Source organism: Peromyscus eremicus, chromosome 2, assembly GCF_949786415.1.
Source record: "Peromyscus eremicus chromosome 2, PerEre_H2_v1, whole genome shotgun sequence".
NCBI classification, from domain to species: domain Eukaryota; kingdom Metazoa; phylum Chordata; class Mammalia; order Rodentia; family Cricetidae; genus Peromyscus; species Peromyscus eremicus.
This window is the reverse complement of record NC_081417.1, coordinates 63190790-63215300: the sequence shown is the minus strand read 5'-3', so window position 1 is coordinate 63215300 and position 24511 is coordinate 63190790. Positions and strand designations below refer to the sequence as shown.

The 24511-nt window shown below is 39.5% G+C and overlaps 1 protein-coding gene across 1 annotated transcript in view; it reads right to left on the bottom strand.

Moving 5' to 3' along the window:
* Unc13b (unc-13 homolog B) overlaps positions 1 to 24511 on the bottom strand; it is a 162709-nt gene that overhangs the window by 71933 nt on the left and 66265 nt on the right. The window contains exons 7-8 of the mRNA XM_059254195.1: positions 9829 to 10143; positions 8101 to 8191 (exon numbers count right to left, since the gene is read on the bottom strand). Of these exons, the coding sequence (XP_059110178.1) occupies positions 8101 to 8191; positions 9829 to 10143 (406 nt within the window). The remainder of the gene's footprint in view (positions 1 to 8100; positions 8192 to 9828; positions 10144 to 24511) is intronic.

The window sequence follows — 24511 nt, the reverse complement described above, 5'->3', positions numbered from 1 at the left end:
TCTGAGGCTCGCCATTGTCTCCCCAAGGACCACCTTTTTAGAGTTTCATTATGAGACAAAGAAGCTTCTTTGCTTGGAGAAAGTCACAAGTGGGACCAGAACTTTGCAGTAGTCAACCAATTTGGTGTTTTGTTTTAGGGACTGCCCCGAGAAATTGCTGCTCCATCTCCTAGGCTGCCCTGCCACAACCTGTGTCTCCTGTGACAGCTCCACTCGAATGTGGGCCTTCTGATCTATCTGTTCACTTCTGCACCTGCTTTCCAAGGCTTGCCTTTTGCAGCTTTCAACAGCCTAAGAGCTCCTGTCAAGCCTTCCTGACGGCCGGCTGCCTCCATGCCTTCTCCTTTACTGTCCCTTCCACCTGGAACACCCACCCACCTGCTGCCACCGCAGTCTCTGTTTCTAGAGCTCAAAGTCTCACCTCCTCCCTCAGATTCTTCTGCAACTAAACCAAATAAGGTACAGACTCATACCCATCCGCCCACACTATCAACATCACTGCCTTGTCAGCACCAGCCATGTCCCAAACAGTTATTAAGTTCAGATGTGCAGGTACTCAGAGGACACAAGTATGGCCCTGAATGATCAATCCCTTTAGTCTCTGACAATTTTATAGGAATGTCTTAAGTGTGCTTTCTGTGGTAGTGCTCCAAAATCTGTTTAATGAAATAACAACTCAGTATAAATGACTCTAAACTTATGGGAATACTCAAGTCACAAACAACAATGTAAATTTTAAAAGTCAGTCACCATTCTTTGGCCAAATTGACAAAAAATGTTAATACTCAAAGTCAGTCCAGCACATTCAGACTCTCAAAGCACGAACTAGAAAATATTTTCTGAAATAAATTTAGGAATTCATCAATTCCTCAAAAAAAAAATTCCTTAGCTGACCACTTACTTGAATATTTTAAGACAAGTTAAAGAAATAAACAGAAAAGAAAATATATTTCTAAGCTAGTATTTACTAAAACCTTATTCATGACAAAGTAGAAAGAATTGTTAAGGAACACTCATATTATACGGTATTATTAATCTATCAATTGAGGTTTTCAAAAACATTTGCTAACCCAGAATAAAGCTTATAAAAACTAAGCAAACAAAGAACTACTCAAACTATAATCCTATATATAATACTATAATAAGTCAGTAAACTTGTGTTTAACTAAGTTGCTGTGGGATAACTTGTTTGTATGCTGTGAATATGTTTTATTCCCATTGATTAATAAAATAGCTGATTTGGCCCATAGCAAGGCAGGAAAGAGCCAGGTAAGAAACCCGAGCAGAGATACAGAAAGAAAAAGGGTGGAGTCAGGGCCAGATGCCAGCACACACCGAAGGAGCAAAATGTCAGAGCACTAGTAAGCCATGGGCCATGTGGCAATACAAAAATTAATAGAAATGGGTTAACTGAAATCTAAGAGCTAGTTAGTAGTAAGCCTGAGCCATCAACCAAATATTTGGATTATTTGGAAATGGCTATGGGATGGGGTAGGACAGAGAAAAGCCTCTGTTTACAATACGTATCACAAAAGAAAGAACACTTAATATGAGTAGTTAGTATTTTGCTGTTACTGACTTTAGGGGCTGGACCTTGGGAAACAGGATGAAATAGAAGATAAGGAAGCACATTTCAGTGGTTTGAATGAGATTTGTCCCCATAGGCCCATATTTACACACTAAGTCCCCAGGTGGTGGTGCTGTTTGGGGAGGTTATAGGACTTTTAGGAGGGGAACCTTGCTGAGGAAGTACATCACTGGGTTGGGCTTTTTGAGTTTACAGCCTTGCCCCACTTTGAGTGCCCTGTTTCCTGTGTGTGGTTGTGATATGACTTTCAGCTTCCTGCTCCAGCCGGAGTAACAAATGTTGCCTTCCTCAACATTTGTCTAGACCTTTGGAAGCAAACCACAGCCCAAATACTCTCCCTCAAATTGCCTTTGGTTATAGTACTTTATCACAACAGAAAAGTAACTTATACATGGAGGCATTTGGGGAAATGATGGGCATTTTCAGCTAGTTAAATAACTACAAATGATTTGCTAGACATTCCTTGCCTTATTCTATATTAGGCAATATCACACAAAAAAGTATATCCCTAACGTTCCAGGAACTTACACAAGTTTGTTTTTAAAAAGGGAAGGCATATCAGCAAATAACAACCCCATTATCTCACAAGGAATGCCAATTCTTAAATAGGTTTTCACAGTCTGGAAATTTTCTCCAAACACTTCACATCTGGCTAGGTCTTAAAAGACATGGATGACAAGCTAGCAAGACGAATTAAGAAAAAATTCCAGGCACAAGAAACAGCAAGTGCAAAGTCTCTGAGGATTTGGGGAAAAGAAATCATTCCACATTTTACAAGTATCGACTAATGCATTCCAAAGTACTTTTTGTTAAGGATCTGGTTTTTCATTCCCAATGTCCTGGTCTGATACTTTTAGTTCATACCCTGTTCGATGAGACAGGACCTTTATGTACCTGATGTCCTGGCAATTCAAATTGCCTCTGAAGGTGCACTTTCAATTTCAGTACTTATTTCATCAAAGACTAACATCAAACAGCTCCCAGACTGTGTTGGTCCATGACTCACACTTTGAACTGTGTAGAGCTAGACCAGAAGGAATTTGTTGCGTCATGGAGATGATGTGGAGCCATGAAGTATGAACATTTTTTTTCTTTCCTGATATTCTTTTCTAAAGTCATGGCTTTCCTGGATAATTTACAATGCTTAGAGGAAGATACTATGTTCTCTTTATTTTCTGGATTATAAAAACATGATTCTTTAAAACTTTTTACATTTCCTCACAATGATACACTGAGAAAAGACTGGCAACTCATGTAACAAAGAGTTAAGTTCCCTAAACCACAAAAAGCCTAGAAGATTTAATAAGAAAACAAAACACTCAATAAAAATGGAGAAAGAATATATTAGTCACACAAAATAATTTCTAATTAGCCTTTCTATGTAAGAAAAATGCTCAACTTTACTGGGAAGAAACATAAATTTAAACTACTAAGATATTACAACCTAAAAGAATACCAAAACCCCAAAACTTTGACAAGTCACCCTTTTGGTGGGTTAGGAAAGAACACCTCCTGGCATGACTGGTAGGGACTAATTTGCCAGTATGCCCTACAGAAGGCACAGGCCTTTTGGGGTGGTCATTAAAGCCTTTCACAAATGTCTGCAGACTTCTGGCATGGCAAGTGTCAGCAAGAAAGACACGTGTAATCTGTGTGAAGCAGACCTGCAGAGTCATTTGCTACGTTCTCATTTAATTCCCATCTTTACTTCCCCTTTACAGCTGTAACTGGTCATGTTCCCAATGCTAGCCACTTCATCAGCCCAGATTACAGAAGACAATTTAAAGCAGACCTCTGGCATTCATGTAAGTTATTGAAGAACAAGTAATAGTGTGGTAATGTATATTGAAATGACAGATGCACAAACACGTGGAATGACCAACATAAAAGGTTTCTCACTTCCAGCATGGTTTGTTGCTCAAAAGGAACAGCAACAGAGGACTGATAATTACAGTGCAGTCACATAGTGGAATAGTATGCATCTGTTACAAAGGAAAAGTTCTCTTAGAGCTGATAAATAAAAGGATCTTCTAGTGAAGAAGCAAAAGGTGCTCTCATGTGTATACTATACTGTTGGAACACAGTCCAAGAATGGAGTCATTTGTGCAAAGGGAATTCTGAGTGCTTACGAGAAAACGCCAAGAAAACAAGAGTCTTAGCCAGGCAGTGGTGGTGAACGCCTTTAATCTTTGCACCCAGGAGGCAAAGCCAGGCGGATCTCTGTGAGTTCGAAGCCAGCCTGGTCTACAGAGCGAGATCCAGGACAGGCACCAAAGCTACACAGAGAAACCCTGTCTTGAAAAACCAAACCAAACCAAAACAAAACAAATCAAAACAACAAACAAACAAAAAAACCAAGAGTCTTGTGACCTCCATTTCTTCAAAAACATGTAATTGCTCTTGGAATGTGCTTTCATGCCCCTCCCAGGTGTATCAAATAGGAGTGAATTCACTTAGATTGTTCATTACAACTGGATATTGTTATTTGTTCACATGCCTCTATGGAAAAACATGTTTTTGCCATGTGCAGCTCGACCTTGTGACTGTCTACAGCTTGAACTCATGAGAACTTTACTCATGTGATTTCTTCTTAACCTTCGCAGTATAAACTCATGTTCTGAATAAAGTTGGCTATTGCCTCAGACGCTAGTCCCCCTCATTTTCAGGCCCTCACTCTCCCAGGTGCACACCGTGATCTTTAGAGCAGTAAACACTAGATCATGGCCTTTTATATGAAAGGGAAAGTGGAATTTGATATTTGATTTTATGCTTACATAAAGAGACTACCATGATAAATAACAAACTAACAAAAACTAGTGTCTTCAGCACAGGGTATAGGGTGGCATAGTTGAACTTTGATAATTCAAGAGAAAAAATTCTTGGTGCTGTGTTCATTCTGCCTTACAATATCATCCACTCTGTCAACAAAGCTCATCTGAAGCATAAGTGGAACACATTTTAGGCTCCAGCTTTTCTTTCCCCCTTTGGCCACTACTAACCAATGGCCAGCTATCTCTGCGCTAAGAACCGTCACTCAATTACATAGTGATTGCTCTTAATTCAGGATAAACAGACAATTACAAGCTTTACTTTTTGGGTGGTTTTTAATTTGTTTGATTTGTTTTTGTTTTATATTTTCAATAATTGTCTCTTTAATGTCATAACCAATTGAACTCATACCTTATTCTCATTCCGAGTTTTCATTCACATAGGGAAGATGATTTTACTTCATAGTAAGAATTTCAAGGCTTTTACTTTAATAACATTCAAAATAAAAACAACATTATGACATTGACTCTACAAATGTCAGTTAAAAATATTTGTTTTTCTCACATCAGTGAGTCCAGATCGACAGACTCCCAGTATTTTGGGTTTTTTTCCTCCCAAGACAGGGTTTCTCTGTGTAACTTTGGAGCCTGTCCTGGATCTCGCTCTGTAGACCAAGCTGGCCTTGAACTCACAGAGCTCTGCCTGGCTCTGCCTCCCAAGTGCTGGGATTAAAGACATGCGCCACCACTGCCCAGCCTCCCAGTGTTTTATTATCTAGACACATTATTTACTTAAAATTATATCTACATACAATTATATTAACATATGACATCAAGGAAATTAAAATGTAAAAAGCCTAACAAATTAATAGCTGACATCTAAGAATATTTATTAGTGATAAAAAAACATTTTTAAGACAGGCATGGTAGTACACACTTGTAATCCCAACACACTGATGATGGAGAAGAGCATAAATTCGTGGCCAGCCTGGCCTGTGTAACAAGACCTTGATTCAAAGAACCAAAATCATTAAATTAAAACGTTTAAAAATTTAAATGTTGTGTTTTTCAGGCTGAATATAATAGCACATCATACAATCCCAGTATTTTCCAGAGGTTTAAGCAGAAAGATTGAGAGTTTGAGACAAGCCAAGAATACACAGGGAACTTCAAGCTAGCCTAGGGTACAAAGAGAGAGACTTTGCCTTAAAAACAATCCACAAAACCATGTGTGCATGTGCATATGTGTGTGTACGTCAGTGGACAACTTTTGGAAGCTGGTTCTCTCTTTCCACGCTGTGGATCCTGACTCAGCTTATCAGGGTTTATCTGCTGAGCCTAGCCAGAATTTACTTTCTTTCTCTGTAGTTTTCTAAGGTGAATCATGAAATGCTATCTTTAGGGAACTCCAAGCTAGCTTAGGCTATATATTGAGACCCTGACTTAAAAACAATCCACAAAATCACGTGTATGTATGTGCATGTGTGTATAGAATGGTGTATAAAGGGTAACTAGAATAATTTATCAAATCAAATGATAATAATATATTTCAATTGGTGCACTAAGTAACATATGAGTCTTACTGAATTAAATCAATAGGTGAACAGGAAATTTTTCTTCTATTCCTCACTGTAGAAAGGATGGTAGAAACTAAGTTAGCACCTGCAACCACCACTAGTGGTAGCTCCAGACGTGTGTCATCCTAGAAGATACAGATCTGATGAGCAACAAGAAATAGCACCACAGTCTCAGAGGCTCTCACCACAAAGGGAAAGAGCTGAGAGTGGAGGGACGTGACTGATACAAACTTAACCAGATATTAAGGCTAATGTCAGATATGGCAGGACAGGTTCACATTAGATACTTCTTCTGTAATTTCTATCAAGAAAGCATGGCCTGAGCCTAACATGAGGAAACACAGAGTGGACCCATGCTACAAAATGAAAGCCTTCATTATTTAAAACTGTGGAGAATAACAAAGACTGAGAACTGTCGCAAGCTGAAGGAGACAAGAGACACCAATTAAATGCAGTGGCCATTGGATTCTGGCTCAGAAAGGAAAGGGAGACCTTCTAGGGGGCAGCAAATGTGCATGGCATCCTGATGCCAGTGTTTTCTTGAGAGTGCACATTTCCTCTGGATAGTTCAAGTGTGGCTATTCAGGAGAGTGGCCTTCTTTTTAGGGGAGGATATGAATATTTAGGAGTGGCACAATCTCTTGTCTACAACTTTCTCTCAAGTTACTGAGAGAAAGATGGGTCATAATAGAGGGGAAACAATGAAGCAAATGTCAAATGGTGGCAGCTGCAGCCTGGGATGAAAGGATACAAAATTATATGGCTCTTTCTCAACTTTACTTAGGTTTCAAATTAGTCTTTAAAGGGTATGTGTACACATGTGAGCACGCTTGAATTTTTAATATTTGCCAAGCTTTACACTAGTGACTGCTATCATTTAAACACAACACTTCTACCTGTCTTCTGATGCACAGATAAGAACATGTTTTGCTAAGAGGAAATTTTAATGCTAAAAGTGAAAAAACTCCATCTTTTGTCCTGGTGAATTTTATGTCAACTCAATTAAAACAGAGCTATCTGGAGGAGGACTCTCAATTGAGAAAATACCTCCATCGCTTGGCTCTGTAGGGTATTTTCTTGGTGAATGATTGCCACAGGAAGATCCGGCTTACTAGGAGTGGAGCCACCCTGGCAAGCGGTCCTGGTCTGGTCTGTATAAGAAAGGTAGCTGAGCAAGGCACGGGGAGCAGGCAGTAAGCAGTGTTTCTCCATGGCTTCCGCTTCAGTTCCTATCTCAGGTTCTTGCCCTGTCTTTACTTCATGAAGTACTCTAAACTGTAAGGTAAAATAAACTCTTTCCTCCCTAAGTTGCTTGTGGTCATGGTATTTATCACAGCAATAGAACCTACCTAGACCATCTACTCTTGCTTTTCTCCTATTTCTACCTCCTTTTCTCCCCTTTCTCCATCTCCTTCACTCCCTCCAGACTCCAATGTGTGTTTTTATGTGTGGTCAAATGTGTACAGGTGCATGGAGGCCAAAGGAAGTGAGGTGTCCTGCTCTACCAATCTCTGCCTTATTCTAAGACAGGGTCTCTCACAGGATCTGGAAATAGGATGGGGACCAGCAAGCCCCCAAGATCATCCCCTTACGACCTCCCCTCACAGTGTTGGGGTTCCAGATGCACGCAGCCATGCCCAGCTTTTTACATGGGTGCAGAGAACCAAACCCAGATCTCCATGCTTGCACAGAGAGTACCTATACCCAGTGAGCCGTCTCTCCAGGACCCTCATTGCAGATCTAAATGTGTCCATGTTTTGGGCCTTATATTAGGGCCCAAATTTTCCCATAAAAATGTCTGTACCCTATTTCCTACCCTGTATAAAAATCAGTCAGTGGTACTTGAACTGGCCAATAAAGAATACAACAAATTACTGAAGAGGTCTTGTTCCTTACGAGAACATTAACCCGAAAAGAAGATAGTAGAGAAAATGGGCATTTAACCCTACCTTCAAGTTCCCACCTGCTAGGCCTATTTGATTTTCATTAGGCAGCCTAGAAAAAGCCCAGGCCACCTCCTTCCTCTTAAAGCCTAACTTAATTGCCACGCATTTGCAGAAGCACACTGTAAGATGACTAATCACTGACAGCTTCTCCAGCACCATATGTCTCCCAAACTTTTCAAAGGAAAAAACTGTCCCAACCATTACTGAAACAAATTTCCTACCTCCTGCAGCTGGAGTCGGACCTTGGTAACTGCTCGGATCCAGTGTGCTCTGGCTTGGGTAAATGGTGAAGATTCATTCTCCTCGGGAAGACTTGTAACAAGGAAAAGAATATTTCTTGCAAATAACAGAGGCAACAAGGTGACACTATTCAAGGCAAAACTGCCAAATATCTAAAATAAAATATTTTTGTACTCATGCCTACACTCGGCTAGTGATTGAGGCCATAAAACAGCATAGTTCTGAACACCTAGTTTGAAAACATTTCCTCTCTAAAATGACAATCCTTTTCATCCCTCTCTCCTTCCCCTTTGTTCATGCAGCCAAATGAAACAGCTCATAGACACTGAGAGGCGATGAAACAAGAAGCAAGGGCAAGGGCCTCTACCAAGAGCTCAGCCCTGACAACAGTAACATCAGGTTCAAGGTCCATGAAGAACCAACCTCTTGGTGGGTCATCAACCCAGGAGAACCAGGTCCAGACCTTCGTCTCCTGGGCCTCTTCACTATCAACTGAACCATAACAGATGACTGAAAACTGAGAACGGAGCTAGGCAATGTAGTATACGCCTATATCTCAGCAATCAGAAGGCAGAAGCAGGAGATTGAGTTAGAAGTCTGTAGCCAGCCTGGGCTACAACATAAGACCTTATTTTATAAAAAGAAAGAAAAACAAGCAAAAAATAGAGGAAGAGAGAAAGGAGCTTTATAACAATCTTCAGGAAGATACATGATTCATCCAGCCACCTGGCATTCATTTTTCTGGTCTCTTAGTTCTGTGATGAGATCTAGAAGTCTGAAAATCTAAGCCAGACTCTTATCATTCTATCCTAGTGGTTTTCAAATGGGTGCAGGGGCAAGATTTTGTCCTTGGGAGAATATCTGACAGTGTCTAGGGAGGTTTGGTTGTCACCTGGGCACTGCTATTAGTATCTACTGTGTAGAGGCCAGATAATCAAACAAGTGCCTAAAACGAATACAATTGTTTCCCGTAATAATTATTTCTCCAATAAAATGTCAACAATACTAAAACTGAGAGACTTACTATGCCCAAACCTCTCAACTATTCTAAACAGGATAGCTCAAGGTATAGAAAGAACACTCAAACTCGACACTAAACTTTATTATATGACTCTTAAAAAGGCTGCTTTTAGTTACTATTGACATCTTCAGCCCCTGACTCTGTACTTCAGCTTCCAGAGTACTAAGTTACACAGTACACACTGCACTTGACCAAAAGACAGATTATACCATTTTCTTCTTATGGATACCAAAATGCCAAACCATGTACAGTGGCTTTTTAATTACAGGAAGGTGTATTAAATCTGTCAGTTCTTCCTTAATTCTTTTCTGGTTTTCCTCAAACAGGGTAAAACAAAACTAAATATCAATGTTCACAAAAGGAATTAAAATATGAATAGAGGTGGATACAGCCAAGAAACCCTAAGCAATGGGAACTATTAAAAGATCTGTGGGGCTCAGGCCCAGTTTCAGACTCAGAGACCATCTGTTGGGTCAAGACTTCACGCTCGAGAAGTCTTGGTGCACCTGTACCTCAGTAACACAAGTCCTTCAAGTATCTTGGGAGTTCTATCAAAAATCAAAGGAAGATGTACCAACTTGACCATGCTTGCCGTGGCCCCCACCTACCTAGCTGCAAGAAACAAGTGAAAAGTGTTTGTATTCAATAAGAGATACAACAGGCAGTGTGTGAGCTAGCCATCGCCTACCTCTGCTGGGGTCCTAGGACGTGATCCTTGTGTAGCACCAGATCTGGAGGAGGGTGGGTTGTGACATCTTTTCTCACATCCTTGGATTCACTTGTTTTCTCCTTTTCCAATTCATATGTCACATCCAAGGCTTTCTCTTGTTCTCCCAACACAACCTGGCCTTCTTTGGAGAGGCTGCCATAGCTATGACTAGAATGAATGGAGTCCCTCTCCCGACGATCATCATCTTGCTCATGATACTGGTCTAGTTCACTCAGCAGAGAGCTTCCTTGACTCACATTACAGGAGGAGCCATACCTACTACTGCTGGTAGGGCTGTGAGAATGAAAAGAAAACAGATTAGTAAATAAATGCAAACCAAGGACCAGACCACAAATACGGATACATCTGGGAACTAATAATTGCATGAAGCAAAAAAAAAAAAAAAAAAAAAAAAAAGGAGGTTCCTAGGAAGCAAGGGCAAACATTTCAATCTAGAAAAATTGTTCTAGCCATTCAGCACAACCACAAAAAGAAAAAAGATGACAATGCTAAGCTCTCTGACACCACTTACACTATGACTCCAGCCTGACTTCACAGAATATTTTAGCTAACTGTCCGTAGAATGAAGAAATAGTAAGATGGCCTGTTGCTTATGAAACTCTTTACTAAGTCTCCTAAAGAAACTTTTCCAGTGGCTGTGATTAAAGTTTTCCAAATTCCACATAGTAAAGTGCAGTACATGGGCTCCACTCCTCTTCTATTATTTAATAAAAGGAAGTCCTTGATGCTTCCTCTATAATTACAATGTGTGTGCCTGTGCCTTAGCAAAGCAGACAGACATGTTCCTTCAGTCTGCAGAATGAAGTGTGGAAGCCACTAGGAGATAAAGACCAGGATTAAGAAACTCTTCAGGGGAATTCCACAGGTCTCACCAACACAAATGCAATAGTGATACCCTTAGTGGCATGGGAAATATCCCTAAGATAAATCCATCCATCTATCTGTAGCTGAGTCTCTCTCAGGTCAAGGCTCAGTTATGCATAAAGTGAACTAAGTCCAACTCCTCTAGACCAGGACTATACTAAAGTTATCTGTCTGTGAAGTGAGGCCAGTTCAGTCCTCTCTCGGTCACCTTAGTTCTCATGCATGGAAATAAGTGTTCCCTGCAATGAGGGCCAGCCACTGTAGCTGAGAGTAACTGCAATGGTGGCAAGAACGGCAGACTAGTGAGAAGAACAGTATCAAGACACCCCTGGAACCCTGAAGCTCATCTTCCAAGGGATTCAGTCTTAATGAAGACAGATGGACTTGGAGATGAGTGAGACAAGGCCAGTCCAGTTGTACATTTCAATCGCAAGTCAAGAGTTCTTGTTTTCTTAATAGTAGGTATCCTGCTAGAAAGCTTTTATGCAAAGAGAATTGGTTTCATTTTGTGTTTTCCCAGAGTCAAGTCTTTAACTTAAGGTCTAATATCTACCCCTGGTCAGATTAAAAGAAAGCACTGCTGTTTTCCAAAGAGATTTTCCCTATGGGTACTCTCAATTACCTGCTATTTTCAGGCTGATTTCTGATTCTTCAGTACATATTAGCAGAGCATGTGTCAGATAAGTGTTCTAAGTAGATCAATGTGCGCTCTCTCTCTCTCTCTCTCTCTCTCTCTCTCTCTCTCTCTCTCTCTCTCGCTCTCTCCCCCCCTCCACTACCCCCCCCCCCCCGTTCTAAGTAGTCCTAATGCTTTGGATATGTTTGGGCCAGATGTCAAAGTAGCATTCCTAAACTAAACTTGCAGTGCATATGCTCAGAGGCAATGGTAGCAATCTCTACAGGTGGACCTTGTTCAGCACTCCAAATGAAAGAACAGCAGCAAAAGAACGACAGCTTTGAGTGGTATATCATGGCAACCCAGGGTTATCCTTTGTTGTAGTCGTTCAGTCCAGAGCACTGTAATGGTCTATATCAGAGATCCTAGAGGAAGTTTTATAAATCCATGTGGAAGAGGATATGGAATACATATGATCCTAAGTCATCCTTTGCACTTTGTGTTTTACTTTATACCCTCACAGCCACTGGGGAGACATCTTAGAAGACTTAGAAAACCAAAGCAAACCACAACTATTCTCATCTACTGTAATATAAGTGTCTAAGACCCAAGAAAGCGTCCTATCTGATTATACACTTATAATTAATAGATACCCCTTAAATCCTCACTGCCTCTTCCTGTCCTCCCTTCTTCTCCATTCCACTTGTAAAAGGCAAAACAAACTGGACTATGCAAATATTCTTTCCTTTATGCTAGTTGTTCCTTGCTCACTAAAAAAATTCTATTTGGCACTAGAAAATTTAGAGAAGGAAAATATCACACATTAGTTTTTGTCACTTAACCCCTAATTAACATGAAGCTTAGGTGCTAAAAAAGACACAAGATGGACCAAAAGTAAACTATAATAATCTACCACTAGTCATCTGCATCATAAATGGTCAATTCCTTAAAACCATTTATGATGCCTAGGTTGAGAACAGGCCTTTTGTTGGTCACTGGGTCCTTGACATCCTCCAGAATGACTAGCTGCCCCACATTCAAAACAGAACCAGTGTTAGCAGACATCTCCTCTTCTTGCTTTTCTGTCTGAAGTAGCCCAGAGATAGTGCAATGCTCTTCCTTGTGTTTCTCTGAAGGACAGGCAGATCCAGACAGATCGCTGTTTGTACCCCAGTGTTCTCCAGGTGCTGGGATTTCCAGCTGCCTTTCCACTTCACCAGATCTTGAAAGCCCATGAGCATAGTCACTTGGCTTGGCCTCCAACTGTTCAGTGGTCTCAGAGGGCTGAGTATAGATGTCAGCTGACTCAGGACTAGCACTAGGCATTTGAGAAGGCTCCAAAACTTTGTTTACCTTGCTGAGGATAAGGTCCTGATTCCTGCTAACAACCAAAACTGGAGGAAAAGAGTCTGTAGGCATTTTCTCAGAGTCTCTTTTATTTTCTTTTGACCATGGAAATGAAAGATCCAGTTTCTTTCCAAACACTAGTTTTGGATCATTTCCCAGAATACCTCCTTTCCCCTCACTTGCTCCTTCAAACAGACTGGACAACTTCTTAAAACCTGACATTAACCCAGTTTCTGCTGCCATGCCACCAGATGAGCAAGAGGGATTAAGAATGGAACTCAGTGTCTTCCCATGGTCAGAAGGAGTGGATGGCAAGTGAAACTTTGGCCAACTGGCCATGTTTGGGATCTCAAAATGAGGCCTTGCCTGCTCTGTTTCCTGCGGGGCTTCAGGTGGATCTTTTGGGGCATGAAGTATATCAGAACATTCTTTGGCACAAAGCACAGATTCCTCTTGCAAAGGACAAGAAAGATCCTCTTGTGTTTCCAGTGTGGTATTCCCACTGACTGCTGCTTCATCAAACAGTGAAGTTTCTAGTGAAGTGCTTGCAAGCCCCAAGAACTCTTGGTTTGTGCCAGTTGTCTGGATCTCTGGCTCTGGCTCTGGCTCTGGCTCTGGTTCTGGTTCTGGTTCAAGAAGTGGTTGGCTTGAAGGGGGAATCTCTTCAGCAATATAGGTAGGATCTGGCTGTAGCTGTGTTGAAGGAAGACTATGCTCGGCTTCCAATGATGCCTCTGTGTCTGTGCCCTGCAACATCCCCATGTCTCCTTCATCACTCAAAGATAACATTCCTTGCCCCGTATCATCCTCTGAGACAGAAGATGTAGCAAGTGCTTCAAAACCTGGGGGTTCTGAAATATTTTCAGGAATGTTATTTTTCTCCATTTCAGGTGTTAGTTTAGGGTTATCTGTCAAGGTATCTGATTCTGTCTTTGCACCAACCACAGTCATGCTACAGCTGCTGAGAACAGATTCTGAATTCAGTCCTGTAGAGGAAGCTTGTCTATGCAAGCTTTCTGGAGGTACTGATCCTACAGTGTCTCCGGAAGAACCACTTTGAAGGCATGAAGTAGTTGAACAAGATGGTTCTTGTTTACGTGTCTCTGGTTTGGGACTTCTAAAAATTCCGAACAATTCACTTTTGAGGGGCTGAGATGGTGCATTGGAGGAAAAAGAAAAAAGGGAATTTTTCTTTGCAGATTTAGGAGTAGAAAAAAGTCCAGAAAAAGTCTTCGGCTGTTCAATTAAGCACCCAGAAAAAGATTTTACTTTGGTCACAAACCCTGAAAGCATTTCTACTTTGGAGCCCAATAATGTAGATCTGTCTTCTAATTTATCTGTATCTGGGTTCTGGAGGAGCACTGCATGCCCTGGCTCTAGAGAAGCAGAAGGTGAATCCAGGATTTGTGTTGAGAAACTGTCAGAGGCATTTCCCAGTGGCAAGTTCAATGGGTCAGTGGTAAATCTTTCATTTTGGTGTTCAGTACAAACATCTAAATCATTGAGTTTTTCAATCAAACCATTATCATGGGGAAAAGGCTTAGCCTCTAAGTCGTTGGGGAAAGTTTCCTGGTGGGAAGCCTCTTCTTCATGAGGAGCTACCTCCAGGGCTTGGTCCTGAGATTCTGGTAAAGGAGGAACAATGTTGTCTGGCAACTGATTCACTTGAAAATCAGAAGCGGTTGTTCCTTCTGCTCCTTCCTGACTGGAACTCACTTTTCCCTGGGTTTTCTCTATGAGCTCATCTGCAAGGGAGGTAGGAAGCTTAGTGGTGCTGTTAACGGATAAACAAGGAGCCATTCGCTCTTCATGAGCTACTTTCTGGCCTATGCTTTCTTTACGACTATTAGAACCTTCCTTCACTGTATCTCTAGTGTCCACAGAAACAACTGGCTGCTTACAGGGCTGGGCAGTCACTGGAGCAACAGCTGAAAGGCTTTGCTTCTCCTCAGAGGTCTGCTGCTTCTCATCCAAAAACGACAAGTTAAATAAACTGAAAGCAGAGCTGTTTCGAGAGATATCCTTCTTGATGCTTAAGTTAGTGGTGGAGAAAAAGGAAGGAAGTGTGAATAGCCCTTCTGCTTGAGATTTGGCCCTTGGGAGAGCTGCAGGGGCTTTGTTCTCAGACTTTTCAGATCCAGTTAAGAAAGAAAATATAGTCTTCCTGGTTGGAAGCTCTTGTTGGGATGGAGATGTAGCAGTTGAAAATTTCAATTCTTTGTTAGGTAAATGATCCTGTTCGTTTGTATTTCTTCTGCTCAGAGCATCAAAAGACTTATTATTCCTTGGAACTTCTGTTCCTACAGATATGGCACCAGATCCTTTTGAATAGCTTCTGGGAGACTCTACAGGACTACCTGTTGAGGCAGGTGGGCTTGCTGACTGCTGCACCGGATGGTCTCTGAAAGGTACCTCTTCCTCATTCAGACCATTGCTCTGCATCTCCCTGGTTGATGACTCACTTAGCCCACTGTCATCAATAGTAGTCTGTTTGTTCAGACTTCTAATTCTAACCTTCTTCTTTGAGGAAACTGATATAGGAAGAGAATTTCCAGTATCCTGATGCAATAGATGCACGGTGTTAGGACTTGACCTGTCATCGTGCTCATTAGTCACTGAAGAGACAGGCCGATTTTCAGTTGTCTGTATGGAAGAAACATTGGTTTTAAAGAAATCCCCAAGGGTACCAAAAAAATTTGAAACGCCAGAAGATTCTTTCTTTTCCTGAGACGAAATCTTTCCACCTTTATCACCATTCTTTTCCAAGTTTGATGATTCTTCCTTATTCACTTGGGTTTTAAAAAGGTTCAAAATTCCAGGTGCCTGTTTTTCATTTGTCACTGTACTTACTGAAGATGGTTCTTCCCAACGAAAGAGTTTCAATGCACTCTTAAGCAAAGTTCTCTCAGACTCTTTGGAAGACTGGTCCTGCAGAAATTCACAAGTCTTATGCTCATCCTTACTAAGCTGTGGTGCAAGAGGATCTGAAATAGACTTTGCTGTAATAATTTTAACATCACCTACAACTGTTTTATCTTTAAGAGTTGTTTGGCTTACTTGAAAATCAGACTTTAATAAACTTTCTTTTTCTGTATGACCATTTTTATGGAAAGAGAATTCTTGCCTTATGTTGTCAGTAAACTCTGGTTGCTGAACACTGGGTACCATCAGCTTCTCCAAACCCTCAGGATGACTTTCTTCCTCCTTTGGGGAGTTACATGATAATTGCTTACTCAAGATTAATGGCTGAGGACCATCACATACAGACTCAGCTAACTCTGACTGCTGATCTATTTTCTGTATAACCAAAGCTTCTACAGATTCACTCTTGTCGAAATTCAAAGTACTTCTAATTAAGGCACCCAAAACAGAAAATACAGGTGTCAATTTGTTCACTGATGATGTTTCTTCTTTTTGTGAACTGTTAGTAATACTTTCAGGATGAATTAAGGAGGAAGTTTCTTCAGAAGATGGCTGAAGCAAATGGAACCTGGAAAGGTGAGCTGATGACTTTTTAGCTAAAGGCCAGTTCATATCTCTCTCTATAACTTGGCCTCTATTTAAGACATGATTGCTCATAGTTCCAGGTTTGTTTCTGAGATCCAATATACACTCAAAGTCTTCCAAACCATGGGATCTCTCTATGAAAGATCTAAAATCTCTTTTAAATTTTTGAGAATTATAGCCTGAAAAATCTAATGGTTTATCCCTTTGGTCAAAACTTGATTCAAGTACTTGAGAAAAGGTTTCTAGATTTACATACAATGACCTCTCACTTCTTGGCAAAGTTACAGATAAATCAAGAGGATCTTCAAATGGTTCTTCTTCAACATACCATACTATATCATCTTCCTTGTCAAGAACTTTAAAACTATAGGCAGAAATAATGCTGTCATCTAACACAATACTTGGAAGATCATCTGCTTCTAAATTATAATTCAAATATTCATGATAACAATAATCAGGTATAAATAAATATACATACTGCCCAGTAGAATCAGTGAGGAGAGAGTATATATACTGACCATCATGAAACATATAATATCCATAATTCCCATCCTCTGAAGGACACCAAACTCCATTTTCAAGACATGATAACCACTCCTGATATTCATAACCAAAACTTGAAAAGATATAGTTTTCATCCATTCTTAATGATTCTTGCTCCAGTAGAGAGTACATAATTTTCTCATAATCTGAAGAGTAACTTAAATCAATGGGCAAGTCTTCTAGTGAATTCTTGGTCTCATTAATTGGAAGATAACCAGAGTTTCCATATAATGAGTTGGCTGCCCACATATCACCTCTTAATAAGTAACCTTCATTAAATGCTAACTGGTCGGATGATTCATATGGTAAGTCACATGAAATGACACTGTTTGGATTTGTGCCCCACTCAAAGATATTTGCATTTTGATCTTTTTGGCACAAATTTATTACTGGATTTTCTGAGTCAGGCCACAAGAAAGCATCTGCTGATGGAAACATATTTTGATTCAACAAATGATAAACTGGTTGAAGTCCTCTGGAGTTTTTGGAGAAGTCTTTTATATCAGGATCCCACTGAAAACAGTCCTCATCAAAACCTTGATAATGGTTTGACTTATTTAAAATGTTAGTATTTAGTATTGGTGAACTTAACTTGTTTGACCTTTCATGAAGTTTTACTTCAAGAATATGATTTGGTGTTGGCCTGTTAGCCAAAGATTTCTCTAAGAGACCCTGTTCAGTACAATGGAGTATGTTCTCAGAAAAAGAGCAATGTTTTTCACTATCCTGATTTTTCCATTTAGGAGGGCACAGATGATTATCAACCCAACCATCAGATGATGGGATGATTTCTTTCAATAATGATAAAGAACTTTTTATGAAGCTAGAAGTTTCATTGTTTTCAACCTGGCTACTCTGGTTCTCAGAAGTCACACATGAATCAACAGGGGCTTCATCTGTGGGTAAGTGCTTACTTCCATCCAAATTTTTTGTCTCATCTAAAGACTTGAACTTCACTTCATTTGAATTATAACCGTTTGCACTGCTGTTTGATATCAAATTAAGTATTCCAGAGAGTAATGGGCTTGAGGTACTATTCTTGTGATGGGAACAGTCATTTTTCAGATTGAATTCCTGTTGACTAGGCATGTTTTCTAGAGAAGTAAACCTGTTTAAAAGGCCAGAAAGGAAGCCTCTTTGGGTTTCTTTTTTAGAAGTTTTATCTTTGACTTTGTCTTCATTAATGTCATTAACTAATGTGGATTTTGAAACAGCAGAAGTAAGCTCCAGTGAAGAGTCTGGCATCAAGGGAAATGCCACTTGTGCAAGATTCTCAAGTTCTTCTGAGAGCTCTAAAGTTACGTGTTCTTCAGGCACAACTTCAGGGTCAGCTCTTTCATGGTGCTCTACTGCCACATGGCTACTTGGGTTCAATTCCTCTAAACTCCTAAATTTCCCAAAATCACTATTAATATTAGAGGGTGAGTCAGACCTCATTATATGATGTTTTTCATCTTCAGAACAATGTATCTGGTCACTCTTATTAAATTCCTCTATGCTGTTAAATTTCTCTGGGCCATTATGAACATTTGAAAATGAACTAGATTTTAATGAATTAAGTTCAACATCTTCAGGACAATTTATTTGGTTATCCTTATTGAATTCCTCAGTACTACCCAATTTTTCTAGATCATTATGAGTATCTGGAAATGGACTAGGTTTTACTGAACTAAGTCTGGTGTCCATGTGGCTATTTCGTAGGATACCTTTAGCAGTGGTTGATACTGAGCTCTGAAAACTCTGGTTATTAGCAGTGTCATGACTGTCAGTAAGAGGAAATTTAAACAAAGGAAAAACACTTTCTTTCTCTTTTACATCCTCATGCTTTTCAGAATGGCTAAGGACATTGAAAAATGGAATACGCAGTCTTCCACTAAATGAAAATGAATGTCCATCTTTCTTAGCACCCTTTTTCTGTCCATCTTCCTCCGGCTTAAGAATTTTGACAGATTCTGACAAAGTTTCCTTTTGACAGGTCTCAGGAGAAGTAAACAGAAACTGACTAAATGATCTTCTGAGTGGCTCAAGGAAATCATCATCACTGGTAACTTTGTCTTCCTCTAATGGCTTTGCAGCAAGCTCTTGATTTGCAGGGGTACGACCAGATACACCAAGATGCTCCCAAGTATCCTTGTCACTTAGTTTTGTTTGGTCTTGTAACAGAGAAAGATCTACACAAGGTTTTCCTTCCAATGGATTCTCAACATCACCTTTCTCACTTGTACTACTAGCTATGTTTGAAGATTCATGGGCCACTTGTAAGGACAGCAGATCTTCCCTTACTGGCTTTTGGAGATCTGTAGTTTCTCTTTTACTTCTACTTACAGCAACAAGACTACTACTCTGGTTGCCCTCCTTTTGATTTGACTCTGAACCACACCCGACAAAGTTTTCCCTACTCAGTGCTTTGGTACGGCCTTCATTTTTGGTTTCCTCTTTCTCAGAAAATATCTTTAACGGATTCAGCATGCTGAAAACAGACTTCACAATTGAACTCTGACTCTGTGGAGCTGAGTCCTTTCTCACAGTTTCTGTGCTGTCCTGGAAGCCTACTCCTTTAGTCTTCTCACCCTGGTGCTCATTCTCAGAGGGTTTGCTGTGTCTGTCAGCATCCTTATCATCCGTTGTTTGGGGGGATAATAAAGACTGTGTAGAAAGATCTGTCTCGAATACTGAGTTGGTATGCAGGCTAGTTCCCAAATTAACTGCCTCTGTTTGATTAAGAGTTTCTGTTTTCTCTGGAACTAAATGAACCAGTTTTTCCACAGAGGTTGTAAGATGCTTTGTGCCTGAACCTACCTTTTCTGTTAGTGAACTGAATAAAGAACCAACAGCACATTTTACTCCATTCAGCTCAGGGAAAGATACTACGGCCCTGGCCTTGGCATTCTGGGTCACAGCTAAAGGTGATGTTTGATTCTCGGGTGTTTTCTGTTCTGCATTATCAACAGCAATGTTGTGTTCATGTGGTTTTCTAGTTTTTGAAAGGGGACCAAATCTATTAATCTCTTCTTCCTTCTCTGCTAAATATTCTGACACTGTTTCTACCAAACACTGAAGCTCATCCATAGTGTCAACATAATTCTCTTTGGGTCCCTCAACAGAGGAAGGGGCCATATCTTCCATGGAGCATTTGGACAAATCTCCAACGACGTTTGCATCAGAGTTCACCGTTTGTAATGGCAATGCTGAATGTGCCACATAATATTCTTCAGAAAAGTCTCCCATATGGTGGACAGTGGATGGATGCCATGTTGGTGACATAGTTTCCTGCTCATCAGAAATGGGGGAATCTAGAAATTCTTCAGAAGTACTGCTGGTAGAATCTTCAAGAATATCTAATGGAGCAAAATCAGTGACTGAGTGGTTAGAGCCAGAGTTTCCATGGTTCCTTAAGCAAAAGGGCAGACCACAATCATGGCTTTCCAAGTTCGTGTTCCAGGTGCTGCTTTTCACAAATCCATTTTTGTAAGGGCACAAAACTGGATAGTTTAGTTTCTTCTTTTCAACATGACAATGGCCAGAATTCTCAGTATCAGGATATGCACATCTGTAATTAATCTTGGTATTATAATGCCATCTTTCATTATCTTCACAATGACTGTATAAGAATTTTTTTCTCCGCCTATCTATTGTGTTATATTTCTGAGGATATCTGGAAAATGCAGGCGTTTCACACTTATAGTCAAAATTAAGGGCAGCAGAGGATTCTGTGTGCTTGCTCTTGAGAGATATCCTTCTCCAATTGTACTCTGGCTGTTTTTGTTGGTTATGGTTCTCGTCAGTTTTTGAAAAGGTTCTCATTTCTTTTACCCCTACTTGCTTCAAATTTATATCACTGTTTTCTATAAAGTCTTGTGATGTTTTCCCATTCATCTCCTCATATTTACTTTCTTGCTCTTCATAATTAACATTAGAAAAAGCTGAAATAATCCTAATTTTGTCATTCTTAGCCTGCCAGTCTTGTCTGATGTAAGAGGGTAAAATTGGAATAAGAGAAATGAAAAAGGAGAGACAGAGAAAAGGAAGAAATAGAGTAATAAGACTGAATATCAGTTCAATGAGTTTACAAAACTAAAACTGCCAATATGACTTTTAAAAAAATCAAACCGAAAAACCATGAAAAGGATATACACATGTCAACCAGTCTTGCGTCAGTACAGAGCTTTTGTACATCAGAAACAACAGCTTTAAAAACAGTTTTTAAGCTTTACTTGTTACCATTTATCACTGCTATTGTTTCAGTTTCTTTTATTTTCTGAGAAACTAACAAAATTTATGTTTTAACAATATCCACACTGAACATACAATGCCCAAGTTTAGAACTGTTAAATATACCAAAAAACAGTATTAAAAGAGCTCAAGAAACCTACATTTGTTGTTGCATTTGAGTCTAAAAAGAAATCTAAATGAAATGTTAACTTGCTCAATGTTATATTTGAGGTTGTATATACAAGATTATAGCCAAATGTGTATCTTTTAAGAAAACAAAAATATACATTCCAAAAATAATTTTCAGCTATCAGAGGTATAACACCAAATGAGCAAATTATTTAAAACACTGTAATTTTTTTGTTTGTGAAATTCAAATGCTATAGCACTGAGGAGATAAAGGACTATCCTTCCCCTTCCTGAAAATTCCAGGTCCAGTTTAAATTAATAAGTACAGAAGCCAGCTGACCCTTCATTCACCTGGATTGGAGACCACCTGCTTAATTTCTACACAGAAAGGGCCTGCAGACTAGTAGTTTTTCAGCTTAGTATATTCTTTTATATATCTGACACTTAAGAAATAGGAATGCAGTCAAGCTTGGTGGTGCATGCCTTTAATCCCAGCAGCAGGGAGGCAGAGGCCTACGCAGATAGATCTCTATTATGAGTTTGAAGCCAGCCTGGTCTACAAGTTCCAGGACAGTCAAAGTTATATAGGGAGACCTTATCTTAAAACACTAAACAAGCCGGGCGGTGGTGGTGCACGCCTTTAATCCCAGCACTCGGGAGGCAGAGCCAGGTGGATCTCTGTGAGTTCGAGGCCAGCCTGGACTACCAAGTGAGTCCCAGGAAAGGCGCAAAGCTACACAGAGAAACCCTGTCTCGAAAAACCAAAAAAAAAAAAAAAAAAACTAAACAAACAAACAAACAAACAAACAAAAACAAAAGGAAGTAATAGGAATGAAGCACAAAGTGGTCATTTAGCCATTAAAGTCTTCCTTGGTTGAGAATAATAGTCTTTTAGCTCCTTTGAACACTAAAAATGCCTTGGCTAAATGACAAGTGAACACAGGACTCAGTTGTCAAACATCAAATTATATAAAAATCCCTGTTATTCTAGATTCCCTAAGTAAAATGGTTAAGTAAAGAAATCAAACACCCTAACCGCCCCCCTTTTGTTTTTTTAAGTCAGGGTCTCACTATGTAGCCCTAGTTGTCTTGAACTTGTTATGTAGAACAGGCTGGCCTCAAAATAGAGCTCCACAGGCCTCTGACTCTTGGGTGCTGGGATTAAAGGTGTGTACTATCATGCCCAGCTTAAACAACACATTTTCAAAACACAGTTTCATTACTCTCCAGTGTTCTCCCAAAACAATATAAACATAACTCTAACATGGAAGGAATCTTTATTGTTCCAAAATAAATCAACAGACAACCATAGTTATAGTAAATGTAATTATTTTTATGCTTCTATTTTTCCTGCAAAACACATTTCTTCCTTGGAGGATTTGAAATTTGTTTTACTAAAAGACTGTGTAACCTAAGGATTTGAGACTATTTATATGAACTGTGTTTATAATTAATGCTAGTAATATCTCTTCTAAATGTCATTTGTGTATAATGTACGTATACGTGTCCCTGTGTGCGAATGTGGGTGCACAGGTATCACAGAACACATGTGCAGGCCAAAGGACAATCTCAGGTGTTAGTCTTTGCTTTCCACCTTGCTGGAAACAGAATCTCCTACTGTTCACTGCTGCGCATGCCAGGTTTGCTGGCCTGTGAGTTTCTGGTTCTCCTGTCTATGCCTCTCATCCACTGGTGGGGATAAACACTGGGATTACTACCATTGTGCCACGAATCCAGTTTTTACTTAAGCTCTGAGGATCTTACCTCAGGTTGTTAGGACTGTGTGGCAAGTGCTTTACCCACCAAAATATCTCCCCAGCCACTCTTCCAAACTTTCTAAAGGAAAAATCATTTCAAAATGTTAGATTTTTCAAAAATATCTATAATAGCCAGGCATGGGGGCACATGCCTAAATAATCCCAGTGCTCTGAGGCTAGCCTGATTTTGAAAACAAGCTCTAGGCCAGGCCAGTCAAGGCTACACAATGAGACGCTGTCTCAAAAAAAAAAAAAAAAAAGTTACCTAAAATAAAAATCATTATTTAAAAATCCTTTACCTTTTCCTATGTTGGAAATGATAGGTAGTTACTTTTAGATCTCATTTCATATATTGATACAAGTAAATTTTAATATGAGGACAATTACAGAAAAATTTTAGAGAAATAACTTGTAACTTAAAATATATCATTAATGCTCTTCTAAGTGCTATTTATTATAGCAACATCCAGGGAAACGAGCAAGACAATGTAATGATTCGGTATATTAATTTGTCCAAATGCAAGAATATGCAGTTATTTAGGTTGGTGCTGGCCTGTGCATCAAATGCTTGCACACACAAAGAGAAGGGCAAAAATAAAACAAATTCTGATACTGTCTACCTTACAATAGACCAGTATAAACTAATGTCAATGAATAAAACATGTAAGTATTCACAATGCCACAATGGCAACTATCTGTTAGTCACAGCTACTCAAGAGGCTGAAGCAGGAGGCTCACTTGAACTAAAGAGTTCCAGGCTTGCCTAGGCAGTATATCAAGAACCTGCAGCCTAAAATAAATAAAATAAAAAGCAACACTGGTAAGTTGCCAAAACTCCTCTAAATAACCTCTCACCCATGTTCATGAAAGCAACTTTAATTAAATGCATTGGATCACAAAAAATTAAAAAGTGCAAAGTGTGTTGGGAGATAGCTCAGCAGCAGAGTACTTGACCTAGCATGCACAAGGCACAAATATCAATCCTTGGCACTGCCAAAACCAACCAAACAAACAAAATAAATGCAATTCATTCAATAAATCATTAAGAAGTAGTTTCCAACTTATGTATGATTCTTAACATATTTCATTTTAGATTCAGAATATGAAGATTGAAAACTCCATGTTATGGTTGGTATAGAAGAAAACTTCATTGAAAATATTTTCAATAATCACAGTGTATTTAGGACATGATATTGCCTAGCAGGTAAATGACCTTTTAAAGCTCCAGATAAAAACTCATCAATGTACAATTTGGTGAAATGGGGGCAGGGTGAGATCATCTCTACAATCTGGTGAATTTTAAAAGTCAAAATTAGTGAATTAGGAATGATTTTTTAAAATAACTAACCTTCCACCAATAAAATAAATGACTCTTGCAAGAACCAATAGATGTTAAAAATCACTAGTAAAAGTTGTTAGGGAAATGCACCACAGACGTAATCCTAGATATTAATTCAATATAAATGAGAAAGAGTATCATTATTCTGGGGAGCAATACAGTATATACTAGATGCCTTTACCAAGATATCAAATGAAGTGTCCCTAAAATAAGACCAAGTATGTACTTCCTGGTGAACTATGAAGAAAATATCACCCTATCTAGTACTTCTACCAAAAATGTTTAAGCTGATTCTAAACACAAAGAAGCAATCAAATAAGACCAAAT